Source organism: Zalophus californianus, chromosome 13 (assembly GCF_009762305.2).
Source record: "Zalophus californianus isolate mZalCal1 chromosome 13, mZalCal1.pri.v2, whole genome shotgun sequence".
NCBI lineage: Eukaryota > Metazoa > Chordata > Mammalia > Carnivora > Otariidae > Zalophus > Zalophus californianus.
In genome coordinates, this window is record NC_045607.1 from 35,077,209 (window position 1) to 35,101,579 (window position 24,371).

A 24,371-nucleotide genomic window follows, 5' to 3' on the forward strand; every position below is an offset into this window, starting at 1 on the left:
AATATTAAATTTAAAAATAAAATCCAGTGAAAAGGAAATATTTACTCAAAAGAAACCCCAAAACACCAGAACAAATAAATAAGAACAAATGTCATTTGGGGTATTAAAGACTTTGGGAAGCTCTTTAATAGATAAACCTGTTTAGGGGTACCTGGGTGGCTCAGTGGGTTGAGTATCGGACTCTTGATTTTGGCTCAGGTCATGATCTCAGGGTCGTGGAATCAAGCCCTGCATCGGGCTCCATGCTCAGCACAGAGTTGGCTTGTCCCTCTCCCTCTGCTCCTCCCCCCTCCCCTGCTCTCTCTCTCTCAAATAAATAGAATCTTAAAAAAAAAAAGTCTGTTTAATTTTAACTCTGTGTTACCAGACTTGTATCACCAGAGAGCTCAAAAAGAAACATAAAGTATCCAGCGTTTCCCAAATGATTTTGACCCTGAAATCCTTTTTAACATATTCACTTTTCAATATCTCACAAAACACAAGTGACCCACTAGTGTGCTCTAGGCAACATTTTATTTTTATTTTTTAAGATTTTATTTTTTTAAAGATTTTATTTATTTATTTGAGAGAGACAGAAGGAGAGACAGTGAAAGAGTACAAGTGGGGAGGAGAGGGAGAAGCAGGCTTCCCGCAGAGCAAGAAGTCCGACGCGGGGCTTAATCCCAAGACCCCGGGATCATGACCTAAGCAGACCCCAGGATCATGACCTGAGCAGAAGGCAGACGCTTAACTGACTGAGCCACCCAGGCGCCCCTATTTTTTAAGATTTTATTTGTAACTAATTTCTACACCCAACATGAGATTCAAACTCACAACCCTGAGATCAAGGGTCACATGCTGTAGCTACCAGCCAGTCAAGTGCCCCATAGGCAACATTTTCAATTAAAGGGTAGAAAAGAGTGGATACTGACTTCTGCTGTCAACTCCCTGAACAGACCTGGACAAGTCCTTTCTCTTCTCTGGGCCTGTTTCCCCACTCTAAAATGGATCAGCTGTACGGGATCATTTCTAACATTCCTTCTAGCTCAGGAGTTCAAAGATTCCCTGGCAACGATACATCAGAGATCTCCTCCAAAGCAAGCCCACTCTTTGAGTAGCAATTGGAGGCAAGGAGGTTTATGAGGCTTGCTAAAAGAACTTACAAGTGCATGCGATGTGAATGTATTTTCCCAGCTTCTCCCCAACCCACGGGGATAACAAAAACAAAGCAAAACAAAACAAAACAAAAAGAACCCCCCGAGAATAGTCCAGGAGGTTATAAGAAACCAATGCAATCATCTTCAATTCATCACGGCTACTGATATTGCCAAAGACTCAGCACTTCCATTTTTCACTTTGCCTCCTTGGGCAAAACTGTGAATCAAGACTATTTCCTCAGCTATAAAGTGGGTATAATCATTGCTTTGCTGCTTTCCTCAAATTCTTGGTAAACACATTTAATTTATGACACCAACAAAGCTAAGAGAATAGAGAGCCAACGACCGGTTTGTCAAACCATTTATTTGACGAGTAAGAATGTTGCTTATTAAGTTATCTTTTGTTTTTCAGAAGATTTCCCTTGGTTGGGGCAAGACTGTGGTATGAAAGTATCATACTCATCCATTACTGGAGGCAAAATAAATTTATGAAAGCCTTTCACAAAGTGATTTGTCCATATATATATCAAGAACTGGGCAAGTTCTTGAACCAACAAATCTAGATCTCAGGATTTTAGGAAATAATAATAATAAAAAAAAGGAGAAAGTGAGAGGTATGAAAATGTGTACTTTGAGATTATCTGTGATAGTGAAAAATAGAGTCTTTCTAAATATATAACACCAGGGAATGATATATCTACTTAAAAGCGTATTAAGCAGCCATTAAAATAATTATTAAAACATTTCTTTTAAAATAATTATGAAGACTATGTGGCATTATAATCATAAACTGTTAAGTGAGAAATGTGTGAATGTAAGCTGCAATTGCACTAACGAATTACCTATGTAAATTTTGCCATCATGTAAATAAGGGCAGAAAAGGAATGCTGAACAGTTCATTTGTTAGGATGGTAGGATTATGGATAATTTTCTCCCCTTCTTAATTTCCTTTATTGTTATAACAGTGTAAACCGAAAAAAAAAATCTGGAGAAAAAATACAATGAAAGCAACAGATAGGTACATTTTGTCATATCCTTTGTAAATCCTTTCATTGAAGAAAGGGATTAAATGTGGTTTACCATAGAAAATGATTTTAAAAAACCCCACATATTGCATTTTTTTCTAGACCCTTCTACCCTTCTGAGAATAAATTAAAATTTAAACAACAGAGTTGATTTTTTAAAATCCAGGATTATCTCATCATTCTATTTAAAACATATAAAGAAGGAAAATCCACTCTTTTCTTTTTGATGAAATATTTCCTCAGCCAAGTTCCATAGGTCTGTTCTTCTCTGTCGGTGGAGCTTGGGTCCTTACTCCTACATTATGCATTTCCCAGTCTGCAGGACCTCCATTAGGATGTATAGACACTGGTGGAGAAGGTCCATTTGCATTGAAGGAGCCCCAACTGCTCCTGCTTTGAGAAATGAGCACGCTAATTTCTGCCCACGCTGCAACCTGGGTCCATTGCCAGGATCCCCTGAGATAACGTGTGTAGGGTGACACAGAATTGCTTTGTAAATCCTCCAGAACTGCATACAGTTGGATCTTTTTTCTTTGGGAGTCAGTGCAACATAATGGAGGACACACAGGTGTAGAGTCAGGGTGAGGGTAGTGGCTGGGGGAAGACTAGGTTTTAGGAAAGTGGTATAATGTTAACAATTAAGAAATTTGACTGTTAAGTCAGAATGGGGGCTTTCAAATTCCAGCTCTGCCATCTCCTAACTTGGTGATCCTGGGCAAGTTTCTATGGCTTAACTCATGGTGATAATGTTGTAAACCATGATGCACAGTAAGTAGTGAGCACTCAAGAAATGTCAGGTACTCTCATCAGTACTGCCCATCCCAGTAACTCACTGTGGCACCTTTGGCAAGTCTATTTCCTTCTCTGGGCCTTAGTGTCTCCATCTGTCAAATGGGGCAAGGGCTTGGATTCAATGGCTTCTCAGGGCTGTCTTAGCATAGACAGGCCAAGCCTGCGGTTTCACAGTGGTGGTTGTACCAATGTCCTTTTAAAGATAAATATACAGGGACGCCTGAGTGGCTCAGTCAGTTAAGCGGCCGACTCTTGATTTTGGCTCAGGTCCTGATCTCAGGGTCATGAGATCGAGCCCCTGAGCCCGTGTCCAGCTCTGTGCTAGGTGTGGAGGCTGCTTAAGATTCTCTCTTTCCCTCCACACTCCCCTCCCTCTAAAAAAAAAATAAATTTACATAGGAATCTGTAGCCAGTAGGGATGCAGCCATGGGAGTGGGTTTTCAGAAGTCTTCTGCGGATGGGGCTCTCAGCTTCATAATCCTGCTTCTGCTTTACTCTTTTTTTTTAAATTTTTTTTATTTTTTAAAAGTCATCTCTGCATCCAACCAGAAAGCCCAGGATTAAGAGTTGCATGCTTCGCCAACTGAGCCAACAAGACACCTCTGCTTTACTTCTGAATGTGCTTCCTTCAGCTGACACTACCAAACCACTCTTTTTGGGTGGGATTATTCATCCAATGGCATAGAGGGGATGTTGAAACTCCCCTCCCACGGTTTGAGAAGATTCACAGGAACCTTCACTGTGTTACTTTGTTCTTTCATGAAGGCAATGACCCCCAGAGGGCAGAACTAGGACCAACGGACAGAAGTTACATGAAAGCTGGTATGTGCTCCGTGAGGGAAAGGAATTCCTGGCAGCCATTCCACAATGAGAGTAACTAGTGAGCTCACTGTCCCTGGAGGTATTCAATCTCAGCCTGAGTGTTTACTGGGATGCTGTAGAGAGACCAGCCTAGATGCAGCTCATACAATGTAATGAGGTCCTCTACCCCAAGCCCATGCTGTTAATGAACTATTTACAGATTTAACTAGCTGCACATTAATTGATAAACTACTGGTTGTACCATCTTAGAGATCTGGCCTATTTTAGTTTCTCTCTGAAGAGAATGCCCAGTGGAAGACTCCTGGGATTAGGGTTTTGTGGAGAATCTGACAGAACACAGAATTTATGACTCATCTTTCTGTGCCTTCTTTCCCACAGAGTGAAATTCTTTCTATAATGTACAAGATGTGTGTGTGTGTGTGTGTGTGTGTCTATAGCAGAGTTCACCTCATTAATGCACTGTTGACTGCAATTATGCCTTTTCATTTTCCCTCTAGGATCTGAGGATTTCTTACCTGTTCAGCTCAGCCCAGCTGTGTGTTTCCCCAGCAATTCTACATCTGACATTGTCTTTTCAGAAATTTAGCAGCAATATCATGACAGCTGTTAATCTATGGCTCTGGAATGTGCTTGAGTTGAATTTTGTTGGTCTTTGCTTTCTTTCTTGCAGTGCTGGCAAAGGATACTTTGAAAAGACCTGTACAATTTTGTAACATGAGTTCTGTCTGCCTCCTCCTATACAAACCTTCACTCACAGCTCCTGTCAAATGCTGGGCTCCTCTACCAAAGGAGAAATATATTTAGTCAACCAAACAAGATTGTCTTTCTTTTTCTCTCCCTCCCTCCCTCCCTTCCTTCCTTCCTTCCTCCCTTTTTCTTTCTTTCTTGAGAGAGAGAGAAAGGGGGGTGGGCAGAGGGAGAAGGGGAGAGAGAATCCCAAGCAGACTTCCCGTGAGTGCCGAGCCAGATGCGGGCTCCATCTCATGACCCTAAGATCATGACCTGAGCTGAAATCAAAAGTTGGTCACTTTACCGGCTGAGCCACCCAGGCGTCCCCAAACAAGATTTTCTTTAAACAGAGGCACCTGGGTGGCTCAGTCGGTTAAGCGGCTGCCTTCGGCTCAGGTCATGATCCTGCGGTCCTGGGATCGAGCCCCACGTCCGGCTTCCTGCTCAGCGGAGAGCCTGCTTCTCCCTCTCCCTCTGCCTGCCACTCTGCCTACTTGCGCTATCTCTCTGTCAAATAAATAAATAAAATCTTAAAAAAAAAAGATTTTCTTTAAACAGCATTGGGCGATGTAAACCCATCCTAACAGTACTTCATGAAGTAAGAGCCTAGCTATTCTGTCACTGGATCCTCACAACAGCCCAGAGACGTAGGCTGAGTGGATGCCAATTAATCTCCCCAACATACAGGTTAGCAAAGTGAGGGGCAGAGAGGTGACATCATACTGCTAGGATGTGGTAAAGTAGGAGTTAGAGTTGGGACTGCAGGGGCCCAGTCCAGAGAGGATCTCCCCTTTACCACATTTATCCATTCATCAGATTCTCAAATGAACATCTTTTATGTGCAAGTCCTGTGTTGTTCTGGGGTTTTAGAGACAGATAAATTACTGTCCCTGCTCTCATGAGAGAAAGGCAAGAGGACAAATTGCTAGGATAGTGTGACAAAGGCATTCGCAGAGGCGTGGGACCCAGAGGGACTCCAATATGGTCACTCACAGAGTGACTCTAGGCATAACACAGACACAAAACCTCACAAAAGCAGGCAATAGTGATGTCTGCTCAGCCAGAGAGGCTCAGCAAAAAAGAAGGTCTTGCAAATTTCAGAGGGAAGTTGATATGTTCCCATGGTACCACCTGGGAATGAAGGATGAGTGGGCCAAAGTTTAAGGTTGCTCTGACGCAGGGGTTTCTGGGTGGCTCAGGTGGTTAAACATCTGACTCTGATCTCACCTCAGGTCTTGATCTCAGGGTTGTGAGTTCAAGTTCTGTGTTGGGCTCCACATCAGTCATGGAGCCTACAAAAAACAAAATTGCTCTAATGAAGGTTTTACTGTATTTCTTAGGGACTTTGTTTTCTCAGCTGGTCCCAGTTCCATCACCAAGGAACACTCTACACTCCCACTCTGTCAGTTCCTAAACAGGCCAAGCAAGCATTTCCTACCTCTAAGCCATTGACCATGCTGAACCCTTGGCCTGTAGCAAACACCTTTCTCTTCATCTTTTCCACCTCAGTCTTCCAACCTTGGATCAAATACCAGCTCCTTCAAGAAACGTTCATAGATTCCCCCTAGCAAGGAAGGACTCTGCCTTCATTTTCCTCTTCATTTAAAAACCCAATCAGGTTCTACCTTATATTATAGGTTTATTTCTCTGACCTGACTGTGAGTAACTGGAGGGCAAGAGTCCCTTAAGACTAAGCACTGGGCTCTTTTTGTTGAATGGAACTGAATGAAAAATGGGAAGAGGAGACTGGTTCTTTAGGGACACATTGGGGATGGTTTGTAAATAGAGTTGCTGATACTTTGGGAATCTGGGTACTGTGATCCTGACAAGCTCCAGATTCTCAGTGTTTAGATAGGTGGAGGCCTGGTGAAGGAGGCAGGGATGAGTGAATCCCAGAGGTTCAGTCCTTGCCCTGGAATAGCTTTTAAGCCGGTGCTTCCCAATGGATGGCACAGGGACCATCTGACTTCCCCAAGGAAGTTATTAAACATTTGGGTTCCAAGCTTTGTCCCAGAGCACTAAATCAAGCTCTTCAGAGTTGGGGCCCAGGGATCTGCATGCAATTCTCACACTGAAGTTTAGAAATTAGTGGTATTAAGCAACAGAATGACATACCGCTGGAAGAGCTAGGGGCCCAGAGGTGGAGCCCTGCCTGAGGGAGCTCATAGCCTGGGAGGAGTGGTCAGGACTGGACACAAATGCCCTATTGCCAATGCACAGGGAAACAGGAAAGGGAGAACTCAGGGGAGGGTTTCCCACAGCTGCAGGATTTACTAAGATGTGTCAGGAACATTCCAGGCTGAAGTTTCTTTGTTTTTCCCCAGGCTGGAGGTTTTTTTTTTAATGAACTTTGCAAATTTCTCAGGTCAAAGTTGATACAAATTAAGCTTTCTTGTATATCTTTCCTTTGGTCCCATGACCTTTCCCTCACCTCTCCCTTTGACCCTTGGGGTCCACTCTAGTAAGGGGAGAATATCTGCAGCTACAGCTCTGGCCATGGTAAGGGAGGTGTGGCAGAGGCTTGTCCATCTTAAGCATCCTCCTTACTTTGCCCCACTCCCCAAACCACTCTGAACTCCCTCCCTCAAGAAGCCTTTGCCTGTCCCCCACCCAAGCCCTTGGTCAGCTCTTTTTGTAGCTTCTTGCTGATATGTTGGTATCCAGGCTATCTAGTAGCCTCATCTGCAAAATGGGAATATAAATCGTACTCTCCCCATCCTTATTATCTAGCAAAGTTCTACTCACCCCTCAACACTCATCTAAGTCCCTCCCCCAGAGAGGTCTCCTCCGACCTCCTCCCCTCCACCATTCCAGAGTCACCCTGCTCAGTTCCCCACAGCCCCCTCTGCTTACCCCCATCCTCACACTCTTATGGTCCAAGTAGAGATCGGTCTCTCCTCTGGATAGGGTCCGGGGCTCAAGCAACATTGTGCCCTGGCTCCCAACACAGGGTTGAGGGCTCCTTCCCAGGGTGGCTGTGAGGGTCGAATGACCGCCATGTTCACTCACTGAGGGCTTCTCCACAAATGTCCTTGCCCTCCTCCCTGACACCCATGACAGTGGAGGGCACTGGGCTGGCCCAGTAGGCCAAGGGTACAGGGCCCTCCACCTGCCCCCCAGTACCTCAGGCATCAAATACCCCCACGGGGTCTGGAGAAAGAACAGAAGGCTATGTACTTGGGGCATGGACCCTTTGGCCCCGGGAAGCACGCGGCTCCCCCTCCCCCAGGCCAGCTGGGCAACAGCTTTCACCTGGGTGGCCAGAAGGGCTTTTAGGGGCAGAGCTTTCCTCTGTGTTCCCGAAGCTGCCCCTGCTGGCACAACCCAGGCATTTAGCCTGCACTGAGAGCCTCAGAGTAAATGCAAGAACCAAGTGCTCCCTGAACAGGGGCAGGCTTTGGTGAAAGGAGCGCCGACAAAACCCAGCTCTGAGCTTAATTAAAAAGAGTGCTTAATCCCTCCCCCAACAAATGCAGATCTCCCACAAAGGAGAACAGGAATGCCAGTGGCCAGGAAGACCCACAGCCTTATAAACAAGCGCTTCGGGCTGTGCAGAGCAGCTCTGCCATGATCTGATACAATGACTATTGTCAAGGAGGGCTGTTTTTCCATGTTTTTGTATCCTTTTCTTCGCATCTTCTTTTGCTACCTAATTTCATGCATCAGAGGTCAAAAGACAAAAGGTCAGTCTTGGGGTAGTGGCAGCAAACTCCCCACCACCAGGAACGTGTGTCCAAAGAAGCGCTTTGAGGCACCGCCTGCCGACACCGGCAGGTTTTCATCTCTGCCTAATTCTCTTGTGTCACCTCACGGGGTACGCGAGTCTACGTGCAAATTGCATGAGAAATGAGACACCAACTGCTGTACCAAACTAGAAAAAAAATCACCCCCCTTTAAATTTACCAAACTATTTCCATCTCATACCTTGTTTGTAAGAATTTGTGCCTCACAAGAAGCCCATCTGGAGCTCTTAGCCTGCCTACCCACAGAACCTTATATATACACGTGTCAACTTACACTGTAAAGAAAGAATCTGAATAGATAGTCCTTAGTTGTTTTTCTAGGAGAACTTATTATGAAGATCTCTCCAAAAAATTACCAGTGCTCGTCCTAAAAATTGTTTTACTGAAATCTGAGCAGCATTTTTTTGTAAAAATAAATCGGTATGATTCTTCTCATATGCATTTAGTATGGATATTTTATTCTAGACCTCCAATTTTTTTCAGTGCTCCATTTTGGATTCTTAAGTAGTCGTGTACTGCTAATTTCCTTGTGTCAAAGGTAGACACATGTGATTATAAGGAAAATACAGCATCATGATTTCCCACTAGAAATATTTTCAGGAATTAAGGGGAAAACGACTTTCCTGTTCTATGTTCATATGCCCCAAATGGCTTTCATCAGATTCAAAATAAATTTAGGGGACAGCTTTAGTTTTTCCTTTTGTAGACAATTTTTTAGTCAATTGGCATTCAATGCCTGAAGGTCTGGCCCTCATGTCCAGGACAAAGTAAAGGATAAGCTAAACACTCTGGGAAGTGTCCCTGGTAACTAGACACTAGGGCTGGCTGCAGGGTTCACCTAGAGGCCCTCTGGGCCCACGCCCAGCCAGCTCTTCTTTTGCATCTCTCTGAGCTGGGTCCTGGAGGAAACTACCAGCAAACAGCTGTTCAAGTGCTAAAAATAGGTAATTGGAAGCAAATCTGGAAGATTTTTAGAGCCCAGTTTTATTTCAGGCATGTTCTCAAATCCTGTAGTTACCCACCCCCCCATGACTTCCCCTCAAAAGAAAAAAAACAAAAACAAAAACAAAAAAAGCCGTCCACAACCTGTCAGGAGACTGAGGTATTCACTTGGCGATTTGCAAGGTCACACTACAGGCTCCAGGGAAAGCGCTCCAATCCTGCTGTGATCCTCGGCTCCAGCTCTGAAGTTGTTACAGAAAAACGGGGAATGAAGTAAGTGAGAACATTGAAGGGCCTACTTATGCGCGCGCTTCACTTCCGTTTAACACTCTGATCTACGCCCCAAAACTAAAAGAATCGTTTAACTTGTGCACGCACTCAAAATCGCTTGTGAAGTAGGCTCTTTTATGTTCCAGTACTTCACGGAATCAAATTATATCACATTAAAATGTTATTACTTGAAAACATATTAAAGGGGATGTAAGTCTGGGCCGGCGCATGAATATTTAAAGCTCACATTACACGGGGAACTAGCGGAAGAAGAAGGGATAGGAGAGCTAACAGCTCATCGTATAAATATTGATAGAAATAAAACGTCCTACGTATAAACTTTCTTTAGCAAATTAGGATTTTACTATTTACAAATTATGGTATTGTTAAATTTAAAAGAAACTATAAGAAGAAATAAACTGATTTACACTTGTTCTCAGAAACAATCAGTGCCAGTAAATCTTTTCAATGCCCCGTTTTGGATCTTAGGTAATAGTGGATTGCTGGGAAGTGTAAGCAAATTTTAAATACAACTGACTGCCCGTTTTCCATAGTCACATATTGCGAATGTAACTTCAAGAGAGTAAGTTTTATCTCAAAATTCTCCAAGAATTGCCTTGAAACCTCGTCTCTGTGCATATGTATACGGTATACACTTGACGTCTGCCATGTGTACCTGTGCACTGGAAACCAATAGTGGAACTGAATTTAATTACTGGATTGAGTTGAAATGAACCCATGCAAACGACCCAGGTCTGCCCTCTTTGAGGCTTCTCTCTATAACGCTTTTAATTAAAGCAAGAAAAGCAGTAAAGTAAGACAATAGCGATAACCCACCATGAGCACCAGGTTCCCCGAACACAGCCCCATCGTGTTTTCCAGCGCTACCCGACTATTTCTGGGTGGCAAGCCGCTAACACATGGTGCTACCAGCAGCCAGACCTCGAAGCCCTTTATACGCAGAGGACCCCCCTGGCAGCAGAAATGGGCGTTTTGACCCAAACCATTCCTCATCCCTTTTCCGCCGGCGCCGCTAGAAAACTTGCCGCGGCGACTGGCCTGCGTTACGCGCTTTTTGCGCTCTGCGCCCGGGGAGTTGCCAGTGGAGGGGCGCCCGCATCCACCCGAGCGCCGCCCCTAGGCAAGCCCCAAGCTTATACCGCGAGGGACCTACTCGCCGCGCCTCGGCGTCCACCCTCAATCCTGACACCATCCAGACCCGGCAAACGAAGCAGGGCGGGGCTGGGCATTAGGGGCGCCGCCTGCGGAAAGTGCGGTGCCACGTGCGCGCTGCAAGGACCCCGAATCCTGCAAGTCCAGCTGCGGCCACAGCTGCTCCCAGAACTGGGCCCCCAGCTTTAGGGCGGGGCCTCCTCTTCGCCTCCAGTCTGGACGTCGGCTCCCACCCACCCTCAGCGCAGGCCCCAGCCGGGAGCCGCAGGGTCAGAGTCGTTCCCCGCGGCTTCTCCCAGGGCTCGCCCAGAGCGAGGCCCAGCGGCGGACCCCGCTGGTCCAACCTTTGCTGGATTCCGGGCTGGGGATCTCGGAGGGGAGCGATGGGTCGGACCGAGCCCCAGTCCCGGCTCCACAGGCTCTGGAGTCCCGGGCGTTTCCTGGAGGAGTGGAAGAGCCCGAGCTAGGCTCCTCTCCTCCCGAAGTCGGCCTCCCCCTCCCTAGACTGCAGCGTCTTAGCTGGAGGGAAGCTCACAGCGTGCCTAGGCCAACCCCTTCTGCGACTCTTTTCTTGTCCTGTCACTCTCTGTTCTCGGTTTCTGCTTTCTCCCTCTTACAGAATACCAGAGCGCGAGGGGGCCGGAGAAGCCTCCACACCAGCCCCTTCCCTGGGCCTCCAATCTGCCCTTCCCCACAGTCTTGTCTCTCCCTCGACATATTTCTGTCTCTATAGATTCTCCCCTCATTTCCCTGCAGGTTTAACCAGCGTGTCTCTCTGCCTCTCCCTTTCTCCATGGTGTAGTATTAAACAAATCCAGGTGTATCGAGGGTGGAGAAATTCCGGCAACGTGGACGGAAAGAATGCCTTATTCTGTCCTTGCAACATTTCCGGTCACTACAGTTTGGCTTCCCCTTGAGGTGGTGCCAGCGCCGGTAACGCCATGCAGGCCGCAGCTACCGCGGCGCCGGCTCGCTCTCTTTCGCTCTCTAGCTGTGTATGCGTATGTTCGAGTGTGGATTTATGTGTCTGTGGTTGCAAACCAGGGCAGGCTTTCCAAACCGAAAGCTGAGCGGAGTTGGGTTTCTAGGATTCTAGGGCTGCGGGCAAGGGAGGTGGGGGACTTTTCGGGGGGTCCCGACGCCCATCTGCGCCTAGACTCCACGCGTCCCTAGCCCCCTGCCAAGTATCTCTAGGGCCGAAGTATCAATTCCGCGTCGTCCGAAGAGGCTCTCCACCTGCTCCGCGGCGGGGATCCGCCCCTCGGGCCAACGCTGCTGGAGTCAGGGAGGTCCGAAGCAAGCTGGCCAGGCGCAAGGGGAGATCGACCCACAGTGGACAGGGTGCGCAAGGGAACGGCGGCTGGGTCTGGGTACCCCGCGGGGGTGGGGTGTCTCTGTGAATTCTGAGCCTGGCACTGGCGCCGCGCGACCCGCAGGGTTATGACTAGGGGCGGGCGCCCCCTCGGGAACGCTCATTTGTTTCGCCTTGGTCCGGAGCGCGCAGAGTAGGACAAGGCGGCGCTGGGGTCAGGTATTTCGGAGCACCGTGAACCCATCCTTTCTGATGCTTGGCCTAATCCTCTGCCCTTCCTGGGTGCAGACAGGAACAGAGCAGTACCCGGTGTCTCCTCCCTAATCCAAAAGCCCCACAAAGCCAAAACACACATGCAAAACTCACCAAAGCATCTCACAAATACAAAAACTAAAGCCAACACACGAAAATATAAACCAAAACCCCCATCCAAACGCTCGGCTCGTAAAAACAAGATAAAAATCGAAGAAAAACAAAACACAAACACAAAATTCACCCAACGCAAAACACACAGACGACACCCACTAATACAAAATCAGAACACATCAAAACACCGCGCAGAAGCAACAGCCTTCAAAACGACACACAAGAAGACACCCTCCAAGGACAAAGTACAAAACACATAAAATTAAAACCCACAAGACAGAAAACAAAAGCCACCAAAAAGACCAAGACCCATAGAACCAAACCCTCTAAAATGAAATCCACGAAAAAACTACACGCAAACACCCGAAACAAAAGACTCTCTCATAGATTATGAAAAGAAAATTCACGGGAAACAAACAAAAACAAAACAAACCCTCTAAATAGAAAACAACCCCAACAACTCCCGCCCCCAGCCTGGGGTAAAATGTCAATTCCGGGAGGGCTTTTGATCTCTAGGCGCGGACAGGCCGCTCCTCCTCGGCTCTGCGACCCCGCGCGGGCTAGGCGAGAGGGCGGGAAGCAGGAGCTGGGGCTGGATAGCGTAAGGAAGAGTCGGGCGCTCAGAGAGGGCCAAAAATCAAATCGCCGGGGCAGGGACCCCGACTCGAAGGCTGCAAGAAGGAGGCGGCGCAGGGGGACTGCGCAGATTACTTGGTGGTGGTGGGGGGGTGGCGGGCGCCGGGGAATCCACAGCCACGTTTCCGATTGTGGCGAAATCGGCTCAGTGGATAAGAGATGTCCGGTTCCCGCCAGCCTCCCCCACCCCCCTTTTCTCGAGCTCTGGGCTCTTCCCCCTAGGTTGCGGCCCAGCCTCGTGACCACCCCCTCCAAAAAACAAACAACACTCTCGCTGAGGACGATTCACTTTCCGAAACTGCCATTGTCCGGAGGGCCAAGAGTCCTCCCGCAGAGCGCTCCCCCGCCCTGGAGAACCTTGCCCCCGCGACCACCCCACAGCGGGGCCGCACAGACATCCAGTGGCCAAGCCTTGCAGCTGGACTCGGGACGGGGGGAGGGGGGTAAGGGAGTGAAGTTTTAAGCCTGGGTCGAAGAGAACGGGCTGGACATGCCACACCACTGCCCGGTCTCTCTCGGGCTGATTTCCCCTCTGGACTCAAGTCCTGGGGCTCGGGCACGCAGCAACGCCTCGGGGCTTGAGGGAAAAGGGATTCCATTTATGGGCCGGGGTAAGGTGTCCAGGACTCCCGCCAATCTCCAGGACCTCCTCAGCGGAGGCCCGGATTTTATTTCCAGCATTTCACATATGCACCGGGCCAGAATGGGACATGGTGTGGGAGGGAGCTCTGGCACTAGGAGGCTGAGTGGGAACCTGGGAACTTTAGGGTTCTGGCACTACCCTAAAGTCAGGGACCCGGCAAAGGTATTAGAGCTGCAAATTGGGGTGGGGGTGGGGTGGCTGAGAGCTCTGGGGGCGGGCGCCGCCCTAGGGGTGAATCTGAGGAAACTGGAACGCCCTCTCTCTGCCTGGCGACACTACTTGCCTTTGCACCCCCTTCAAAAACACCTGCTGGGCAGGGTGGTTAATTTTTTAAAAAACAAAAACCCGGCCTGCACCCGCCTACGCGGCGGGGCTTACACCTAGAGGGGTCACCCGCCTCGCGCACCCTGCGCAGGGCCGCGACTCCGAGACGCAGGGATTTGTAGAACGTGCGGCCACGAGGCCAGGGCTTCCCGGCTTGCCTTCGGTCCGCACCTTCCCGTGGGCGCGCGGGCTAGCGCCCGGCTCCGTTTAAAGCCTTCCTTCCCTCCCCCCAACCTATAAAAGTGCAGGGCGGCGCGGCAGCGGCACTGCTGCTCTCCCGGCCTCCCGCACTGCTCCGGCCCGGCCCGGCCCGCCCCGTCTGGCCAGCTGAACAGGCCCCGCCGCACAGCGCGGACACCCTTTCCCTGCTCCGGCCGGCGGTGCGGGGCGGCACGCTGGGGGCGCGGCGTGTCTGGGGACATCTTGTGATGTTGGCAAGAACAGGACATGATCTCACATGGCGAGAAGCTCTTTAGTTCCTTAATCATTTCACGGTGCCTTCGGACGCTTTTTTTCCACCTAAAACGTTTAGTTTCAGCTCAGTGATCAGCTACCCCAGCTCGGCGGGGGAGCGGAAGGCTTGAATTATTCCGACCTGTGAGCGGCCCCTGGCACCAAAAAAAAAAAAAAAAAAAAAAGAAAGAAAGAAAGAAATAAAAGAAAATAAAAGAAATTTAAAAGAAAATAAAAAAAAAAAACGGGAAAAAAATAAAAAAGAAAAACAAAAAAAGTGGAAAATTTTTTCCCCTGTCCACTTCAAGTTCTGAAAAATCAAAATGGATTTAGAGAAAAATTACCCAACTCCTCGGACCGGCAGGACAGGTAGGACCGCGATTTGGGCTCCAGGCGTGCCAATTCCAGGACCCGGCCAGGTCTGGTCCTCACGCGCACGTCGGCCCTGGGGGAGGGAGTGAACCGCATTTTCTCAGGGATTGACTGCGTGTCTATCTGCGGCACGTTTGTATGTCTTTTCACCAATTTGTTCGCACACTTCTGCATCAGCTCAAGTGTCTGTGAGTTTGTGTTTTTTTTTCTGTTTCTGAATGTTTATGTGTGTGACTATCTGGGGGTCTGAAAGTTCGTTTGGGTCTGTGTGTTTACATAGGGGCTCAGAGTGTGCATGAGTGACACTGAGTTTGTATGTCCCCGTATATGTATTTTCAAAATGTGTGTGTTCAAAAATTTATGTGCCTGTGTGTATGTGTATCCTTATATTCATGGGTGTGTTAGTGCATGTTTATGAGTTGGTGTTTCTGGGTACCGTACTCTGTGTATCCAAAACGTGTGTGAGTGGAGTATGTGTAATTCGGGTAAGTGTCTGAGTGTCCATCTACTCCTTTAAAGGTCTGTGTTCACCTGTCATATCCCAAGTGCTTTTGGAAGTGAGAATGCGGTGGTTACACTGACCCCTCCATTTTTGGATGTCAGCAGCTTTTCACTGTGTCTATGCCAACGTACACAAAAGTGCCTGCCTCTAGGCACAGAGATGGATCTAGGGCTGTGTGTGTGGTGGTGGGGGGGGGGTCTGTTGTGCTAAGCCTGTGAATAGTCAAGGTCAGGACACATTCTGTTGGGAGAACCAGGAGTGGAGGTGTGATTTCAGGGTGTGCAGTCCCTTGGTGTGTGGTGCGCACTGCTTCACTCTGTGGGCACTGCTGAGCCTACCATTTGTATAAAACTGTTTCCTGTGGCAGGCACAACCTTGGCAAGGGAGGGTAGGTAACCCATAGGCTAGTTATGACATTTCTAGGGACCTCCAACCTGCCTTCACTTTCACCTAGACATGCCTTTGACAATGGTGTGTGCGTGTATTGTGTGCTCAGGTTTTATCTTGTGGGTGCTGCTCCAAAGGAGGAGAGCACAAGTGGGTGGACATGTGTGCCCCCACCTGGGCATCCAACTCTGGTGCCTGTATGCACATGGGCCTTCCTGGCACAGGGCCTGGTGTGCCACCCACAGGCCCAGGCAGTGGGTAGCAGAGTGGGTTTATATCTAAAAGGAGGTGGCAGGCAGCAGGAGGCCTCAGTTTGTCCTGAGATTAAAGCTGGGTATAGGAGCCTCTTTTACTCATTAGGCCAAATGTACTAACCCCCACCCAAACACACTCCTGGCCCTGCTGGCAAGAATTCTTCCACTTCTCTTACCCCTATAGCTCTTTGAGGCCTCCACCCCAGCCTTAAACACAGGTCAAAAAGCAGAGAGAGAGGGGTGGACTTATACTCCAAACCCAGGACAACTCTGGGCATAGATAGCTTTTCAGAATTGTAACAGGTGAGGACAGAAATCTAAGAAGTGGGGAATTAAAGAGGATTCCCCAGGGTGAAGGTGTAAGAAAGGGAATCTGGGAAACTCCCTCTGCTCCATTCCCACCTCCCCACCCCCTTGGGTCCCTTGGTAGGTGGGACTCCCGGGGTTGCCGGCGCCAGATCAAGGAGTAGGTCTTCTGTGTATGTTGGGAATGGGTCAGAGGCACGTGAGGGTCTGGGGGGAGTGTCTGCGTGGCTGGCGGGGTTGCCTCTCCCTTCCAGAGCTGTCTACCAAGAATGTAATTCAGGGCGGTCGATGGGCTCTTTGATTAGTTCAATCGCCTGAATAATCGTTTAATCAATAAAGCATTTCATTCCTCAGTAAGGCGGACCTGGGTGGGGCTGGGGGGGGTCCTAGCCTGGCCCGAGTTTAAAAATCTGGAGAGCCACGCCTCCTCTTCTCCTTTGGGCTGGGGTAAGGGCCTCCTGCCCCTGGAAAGGGCGGAGCTCCCAGGTGACACTGCCCTTCTGCCTGTCTGCACCTGCCTGGGCCCCAGGGGTGGCAGGGGAGGGGGGGGGGGAGGAGAGAGCTGAGAAGCTGGCCAGGGAGGGGGCATCCATGTCTGGTTTTAGGGGTTTTGTGTGGGTTTCTCCCATCTCCCAACTTGGAGGCCTTTTTTGGGCCACTTGACCTCCTTTTCCTTCCTTCAGAACTGTTTTCCATTCCCTCTCACGACCTCAGTTTCCCCATCTGTATAATGGGGAAGGAGTATGTATACCTTTTTAGCTCTAAGCCCAAGATCAGGTAAGGTCAGCCTTAAGCACAGAGACACTTAAGGATCCTCCTGTCTAGCTTCTTCATTGTGGTACCAAAAAGGAAAAACTGATGTCCACCGAGAGGGGCAGGGACTTGTCTGACATCATACAGCAAGAGGTACGGAGGGAGTAGAACCAAAAGGTGACTTCTCTGCCCTTAACCCCTCATTCTCGCTGGGAGAGGAGATAGAGCCCCATCTCCCAAGGGCCCCCTTGGAGAAAAAGGACTATTGGCCAAGCTGGCTTAAGGAGTCCAAGGCCAGGAAGGCCAGGAGAGGCTGAACACTCTCTGGGCATTGGCATCCAGTCCCCCAGCTCTGGAATGAGCGTGTTGGAATAACAATCCTCCCTAACCATGGATCTTCATCTTTCAGAACCTTGGGAGGCCTCATCTCAAGGGTTCTCCCCATTAGACATATAGGGAAGCTGAGCCCTAGGAGAAGGGGTCCATAGCAGGAAGTATTTGGGTGAGAGAAAGATAGTGCCAGAGCCCCTGGCCTGCAGGGTGCACTACTAGTGATAACAAACCCTGACAAAAGCAGTTAACATGGTTCTTGAAAAATCTGGTTAAATTCTCCTATCTTTCTACCTACTTCAATGATGCCTACAGAAAATCTTGATCCAAGTGCATCAGTCACACTGGAATCCACTTTGCCCAACTCTCTATGTAACCTGGGTCAGTTGTGCTCTCTCTTTGATACTTTTTAAAATGAGGGTCAGAGAGGGGGCACCTGGCTGGCTCAGTTGGAAGAGCATGGGACTCTTGATCTTGGGTTTGTGAGCTGGAGCCCCATGTTGGGTGTAGAGATTACAAGACAAAAACAAAACCTTAAAAAAATAAAATGAGGGTTATAAAGAGAGGACCTATGAAGTTAGGACTGTGATGGCAGCAGTATCTCTGACTCTCACAAACTGAGCACCTAATCTGAACCCTGTAGGCCTTGCTTTGCCTGAAGCAAGACCAGGGATATGGGCTGGAGAAGTCCATTTCAGGCCCCTAGAGCCCTATAGCAGCCCCAACCCCCAGACACATGCTGGAGGGGTGGACTTGGAAAGAAAGGGGAGGCAGGGAGGGAGTGTGTTCTGAGTGAGGGCAGGTTGCTGACTGAAGATCAAGGTGGATGTTTCTCTGGAGGTATTTTGGCTTCTCAATTAATGCTCAATGGGCTTTCTTTCAATAGCAGAACTTGCAAAGGCAATTCGACTTCTATAAATTGAGTTTCTTCCCGGATGGTTTTCTTTCCCAGTATCTGCCGCCAGCGCTTAGCGCAGGGCCCTGCCCAAAGTTGTGCGGCTGGGGGAAGGTAACCCCGTGACAGTTGCACACAGCAAGGCCTGACCGGATTCAGCGCCAGGGCGGTGAGACCAGGTCCCTGCTAGTCTGGTCTGTCTCTCATTTGCTTGCCTCCCTGCTAGTCTCACTCAGACTCGTGGGCTCGTGAGCCCTCCGAGGCAGGACTGTGGCGCGGGGAAGCCTGGCTCCGTCAGGGAATCGCTGTGTAATCTGGCGCTAGTCATGTTACTTCTCGGGGCCGCTGTTTGGTGGCCTGTAAGGCTAGGGTAGGTGGCCAGGATGTCAGGTCTGGTGGCGCCTCTTGGCGTGAGAAGTTCTCCGAAGGCAGCCCGCTTGGAGGCTGGAGGCAGTGAAGAACCCCTACTAAGAGGGAATCTCCCCCTGTCCTGGGCACCTGTCGCCGCACACATTAGGCAGCCCAACACCGTCCTGAAGCCGCACACCCTCTGTGTGAAATGGGAATCCAAGCTATTCCTGCTTGGTTAATATCTTTGGTTCCATCCCACCTCAGCAGTACTCTGAGGATTCTGTCCAAGCCGCAAAGGTATTGGGAAGAAACTGGTTTGTGCCGGTATCTCCAACCTAACTAGATTCTTTGATTTGGCAGCATACACCCCCTCACTCCACCTCCAAACTCCCTGCCATCCCACGAGTGGCTCTGTAGAGGCCCTTCTGAGAAAGAGGTTCCCAGCCCACAGCCTTTCCTCTACCTTAGAGTTTCTAGGTGACCTTGGACAAGGCCCTGCTTGGCCTCAGGTTACGCATCTGTAAAATGGGTAAAGCATTGCCTCAGGATCCTTTTCGCTCTAAGACTTTAGAATTTGAGTTTCCAGGCCTGAAGTCAACGAGTGGGGCTGGAGGTGGAGGTGTCCCTGGCCACGTCCCTCAGGGAGCGCCCCCCTCCAGCCTCTCCAGGAACGCTGAGCCTCCACATCGAATTCTAGTCACTTTTAATCCACCGTGCGCCGTGGGGTGGAGAGAACATGGGAACCCTAACTCATCCGGGTTCCTTTTCGCTTTTATGTTCTTCCTGCTCCAAGGCGGAGGTGCGGTTGAGGGGGTGGGGGAGGGACGATGCGGGGCCGAGGTTCTGGACCTGCGGGGTACCAGACAAAGGAGAGAGAACGCAGCCACTCCATCCCAGTGCACACTGTAGCCTTCTGGGCCCCCAGAGGCCCGCCTGGGGCCGTTTAACGCAGCTGCGCCCTGGAGGGGGTGGGGACGGTGTCAGCACCGGAAACTTATCTACCGGTCAGGGGCAGCTGGGTCTGGGACAGTAACAGAAGGTGAGACTGAGGGCCGACCTCAATGTAGGGGTGTGAGAAATGGGGCAGAGGTAGAGAGAAGGGAGACTGAGGCAGAGAATGAACCAGGAGCCCTCTCAGGGTCAACCTGTGCTCTCAGTCTTCCTTATAAGCTCAGGTCTGGAGCGACCATCTCAGGGCACTCCTCCCCCTTTTTGTGGACTTATGTTTAATATTACAGGAGCATTACTTGTGAATTAGAAATGGTGGGTCTTGGGACCATGAGCTGCTGGGGCAGTAGTCCTCAGTCTTTGCCAGTGCCTCCTGGGTGTAGAATGGCTGTCACAGGCTTCCTTTACAAAGTCCATTCCTTTGATTGTGGTCCCAGGGCCTCACACCCCCGAGAATGTAAGACTCGCTGGTCAAAACTCTGCCCTTCTGGACCAGGAGAGTCAGCTAGAAATCCACCCATTTTGTCTTAAAAGCAACAAGAACTTCCCCGGAAGAGGGAAGGTGGAGTTTTCTCTACAGCAGCCTGGTAGCATGCCTGGCTGGGCGCAGCCCTTTTAGATAGAACTCGCTTACCTACCTGCCAGCTTCAGGGACCCTCATTAGCACTGGACTAACATGACTGGCTTCATTTAGTTCCCAAGAAGCCTTGCACCAGATGCAGAATTACCCCTGGAAACAGAAGTCTTCAGTTGCGCATCACTAGCCCCCAAAGCGTCTGGCAGCTCCTGGTCTGAGGCTGGAAAGAGAGACTTGGTGCTCAGTGCTTGGACAACCTGGTCCAAAGCCTCAATTAGTTTCCTCTCCCAGGAGCACCATGATTACTAACTTTAAAGGAGTGTGAGATTTCTTTCCCCTCAAAGTCTCTGCCTTTCTTTTAGCTCAGAATTGGGGTTCCCTGGGGGTAAAATTGAGGGAGGGGGTGGACGAGAAGGCGACACCAGCGGCTTAGTAGGCGCTTGATAAAATTGTGAAATGTTCCCTCTGGAAGGAGCCTCCATTAAAAACTAGGTAAGCCAAATCTACCCATTTTACAGATGAGGAAACTGAGCTCAGAATGGGGTAGATATGCGCACACTATGAGTCTCTCGCGAATCTGGTGGTGCTTAGATTGAAAACCGGATCTCTACTGCGCTCCTATTCTTCCTCCAACATCCGTGTGAATGTTTTCAGTAGACTATTCCTCCCTCCCCACCCGTCACCTCCCCACCCCCACTTCGGCTGCCCCCAGTCCCTCAGGATGTCCCAGGGTCCCAACGCTGCGGCAGGGAGGTCACGCTCCCAAGGCATCTGTGGCGGGACTCTCCAGGCCCTGTGTGGATCCCCTTACCCCTCCCCCAACCCGCGCTCCACTAGGCCTTTGCTCCGCGCGTTTGTCAATGAACGTGGCGCCGCCGCCTGGGCCCCGCCCCCCATTCTCTCCCATTGCCCAGGTATCCGCTAATCAGGCGGAGCCCGCCGGTTGCTCAACCAATGGGGCGGTGTCTCGGGCCAGGGCCGGCTGCCACAGCTCTGATTGGCTTTGTGAAGCGTGATTGGCAGGTTAGCCCCCGCCCCGCCCCCGCCCGGAGGGAGGCTGAGCCCCGGGCGGCGCTGTCCACACGCAGCGGGTCCTGAAAGCGGCTCCGGGGCGGCGCGGTGGCGCACTGTGCGCGCCGAGCAGGCGGAGGGCTAGCGCCGGCGGCGGCGACGGCAGCGCGGGCAGTCAAAGCCTACAGCGGCTCCATCTCAGCACCGGCAGTCTCGGCGGCCTTGGTGGAGGGGACCTTTCGCTATCTCCATCCCTCGCTACACGCCGGGGGCAGGCACGGCGGCCGTCCCGGAAGAGGCAACTGAAAAGCATTGGAACAAGACCCCTGAGAGAGGGCAGGGGGCCTCGAAGAGTTGGTGGGCGTGAGGCAGATACTCAGGCGAGGAGGAGACTGTCGCTGTTGTCTCCATTCCTGGTCCCAGCGATGGGGGAGTATCGGGGGCCGAGGGAGCTTTGAAGGCAGAGGGTCCGGGGTTGTAAGAGCTGCAAGCTCTTGGGGACTCGGGAGTCACGGCCCCAACGTCAGTGACGGAAGCGTCTCCGAACCCGCCCGGGGCCTCAGTGCCGCCAGAGAGGAAGTTCTTTGCAACTTCGTCCGAGACGTCGGAGAGCCGAGTGGAGAGAGGCTGGGGCTGCAACTCCAAGCCCCAGAGACTCAGAGAAGCAGAGAAAGGATCCGGTGGAGACCGAGGGGTCGAGGAGAGACTCCAGAAGCAGCGAGGCCGCGGAACCAGCCTGTCAGCCCGCGGGCCTGGCTGCCCCCTGAGTGAAGCCAAGGGCCGTGTGTCCCGCAGGCCTCCTCAAAGCCGCTCCTACCGGAGGCCGGGGGCTCCTTGCCGTCCCGGAGACGGGCCCCTACGCTATGCCCCGAAAGCCGCCGGTTCCTTGGCCGCATCTACTCCGGCCCGGGTCCGCAGCCGCTGCCTGAGACAGCCCAGGAGGGAAGCCACCAGGAGTTGGGCGCCCCACTCCCAGCCGGACTGCACTAGAGCCGTTTCCCGCCTCTAGGCTCCGCTCTCGGCGATCTCCAGCGGAGCAGCTCTGAGAGAGGCCCCGAAGCTCCAGCAGCGTTTTCTGAGCCCAGATCGCACAGTACCCGGCCTGGCGGCGCAGCTCCCTAGCCGCGCTGGGCAGCCCCTTGGCGCCGGGAGGCGGCGGCGTGGGCTGGCCTGCAGTCTGGAGCGCCCCGATGGAAATACACTGTAAGCACGACCCGTTTGCATCCATGCATAGTAAGTAGGCGGCAAGATCGCTTCTCTCACTCTCCGGCCGGGACGGGGTTGGGTGTGCCGGACCGCGGGGCAGGTACCAGGGCCGGGAGGACTCAGGACTTCTGTAGCAGCACAGTCAAGTTGGCAAAGTGCAATGTTCCCAGGCAGGGCAAGTGGAACAACGCGCCTGGTTCCCCGGCCAGAGCACCTGGCACCGGGAATCCCGCCTGCAGCAACGGTAGTGTAGGCTTCGAGCTGCAGCCTCTGGGGGGGCTCTGGCAGTAACATCTCAGCATCTTGGGAGAATCCTAGCTCGGACCTGAAGAGGGCTCCAGGACTGGCTAGTTAGAGGGCAGGAAGTTGTAGGGAGAGGTCAGTCTTAAGTCTAAGACAGTGCCCCACACCCCATCCCCCGTGGTGCCTTTTTCAGCCATGGGGCTGATGAGGACTGATGCTTGGAGGGAATTTGGGGCCCCAACCAGTGTCTGTGTGCTTATATGTGTGGAGGAAGAGGCTGAGAGGTGAGCAAGGACACCAAGTTCAGAGCTCTAAAGGCATCCTGGAGTTGAGTAGTGGGATTTTGAAAAATCAACAAAGTGGCAGTCCCTCAGCTGAGCTTAGAGGCTGCCAGTTCATACAGAGAGACCCTTATCAAGTCCTTCTCTTCAGGACATTTGCCACATGATGGCTTCTCCCCTTTAAAAAAAATCAAGAAGTCAGTCATAACAGGCGCCACCCCCCCCCTTTCTGAAAGCCAGGGCATGTGTAGGAGACGGGAAGGGTCATTCTGGGCACCGCCGAGGCCGATTGGGCTGCCTGACCCACAGAGATCTACCATTTCACCCTTTAGCACAGCCTCCGTGAGATGAGCGCTCCTCTCACGGTGAGTTAATGCCGGATTAGATTCGGAGATTTCAAGGAAATTCCAAGTGGAACGAATCGTGTTTCCCTTCTGCACGCTGCGAGCTGGGCTGGAGCAAGGCGCCAGGCTTTGGCGGCATCCAGCGGGGTGCCCAGCTCGGGTCCCCACGGTCGGCAGGTCAGGGAGTTGCTCCCGGACTGGGAGCTTACCGCAAGCCAGGTTCCCCTCAGACAGCCCAGGATCCTGCTTACCCAGCCATGAGTCCCCTCTTTAACAAAGGCAGCATAGACCCGGCTGGAGAGAAGGCAAGCTTCCCTGGCGAATATGTCAGTTTCTGCCCTGGAGGGCCGAGTGGCCTGGTAAGCAGGGAAATGCTGATCTAAGCCGCTGGGGCTGGTTGCGGGCAGGTCAGTTTCTCTTTGTGTCAATTTTCCGTATGCAAGGTAATCCACCAAAGCAATGAGGAGATTTGCGCAGAGAAGCCGCTTGCACCGGCCCTACCCCAAACGATTCCTCACCATTTGGGGCCTGTGCCAAAACGGTTTCCAGTCCATGGTGACCCCAGCGCCCCTGGCAGCTGGTTCCTGGGCAGACTTGAGCCATGCTCCGGGGAAGATCTGTTCTTGCAGAGTGAGAGAGAAAACAAACGAGTTGGGGTCAATACTCTGAGAGGGGGACAAGTCTTTAGCTCAGCCAAGGAACGAATGGGGGACAAAATGGGGGAGGGCTGGCTCCTGCACGTCTCTCCTCGTCAACCGGAATCCGCAGACCCTCACTCCTGCGCAGAGCCCGGAGCCCCAGGGGTTGCCGGACCCTTGGGGAGATAACATCAGAACCAGTGGTCTCCCGGCAGTGCATAAGGGTGGAGAAGGTGGTTCCTTCCAGGTGCCGGTTAGCCAACCGAAAATGCCTGTGTCTCTGTCCCTCCTAGTCCTGGCCTTCATCTGCCCCCTCCTCAAGAAGTGCTCCCTCCTCCTCTTTTCAATCTTCCTGGCAGCATGGTGGGGGCTGGGCCCCAGCCAGCCTAGCTTTCAGAGCTGGCTTCTCTGGAAGTGCCCTTGGTTCTGACGCCTAAAGCTTTTTGCTTGTACAATGTAGGCCCACCCTGGGCCCCAATTTGTTGGCAATTGAGGGGGGTGCACAAGTAGATCCCGAGAGGTTGCTGGTGTAGTAGCGGCTCAGACCGAGTCCCACTTCCTCATCTTCTTGCCTGGCCCTGGTCAGTTTCTTCCCCCTACTTCCCCG

General features: G+C 51.3%; 1 protein-coding gene across 6 annotated transcripts in view; it reads left to right on the forward strand.

The window, feature by feature from the left end:
- Positions 1 to 14,059: 14,059 nt before the first annotated feature.
- PAX5 (paired box 5) overlaps positions 14,060 to 24,371 on the forward strand; it is a 190,425-nt gene continuing 180,113 nt past the window's right edge. For 2 of the 6 annotated variants that reach the window (XM_027616738.2, XM_027616739.2), the window contains exon 1: positions 14,068 to 14,735. In XM_027616738.2, coding sequence (XP_027472539.1) covers positions 14,690 to 14,735 — 46 coding nt within the window. In that variant the 5' untranslated portion in view covers positions 14,068 to 14,689. Of the gene's footprint in view, positions 14,736 to 24,371 lie in introns of all 6 variants that reach the window. The other 4 variants (XM_027616734.2, XM_027616736.2, XM_027616737.2 and 1 more) reach the window with 4 other exon arrangements.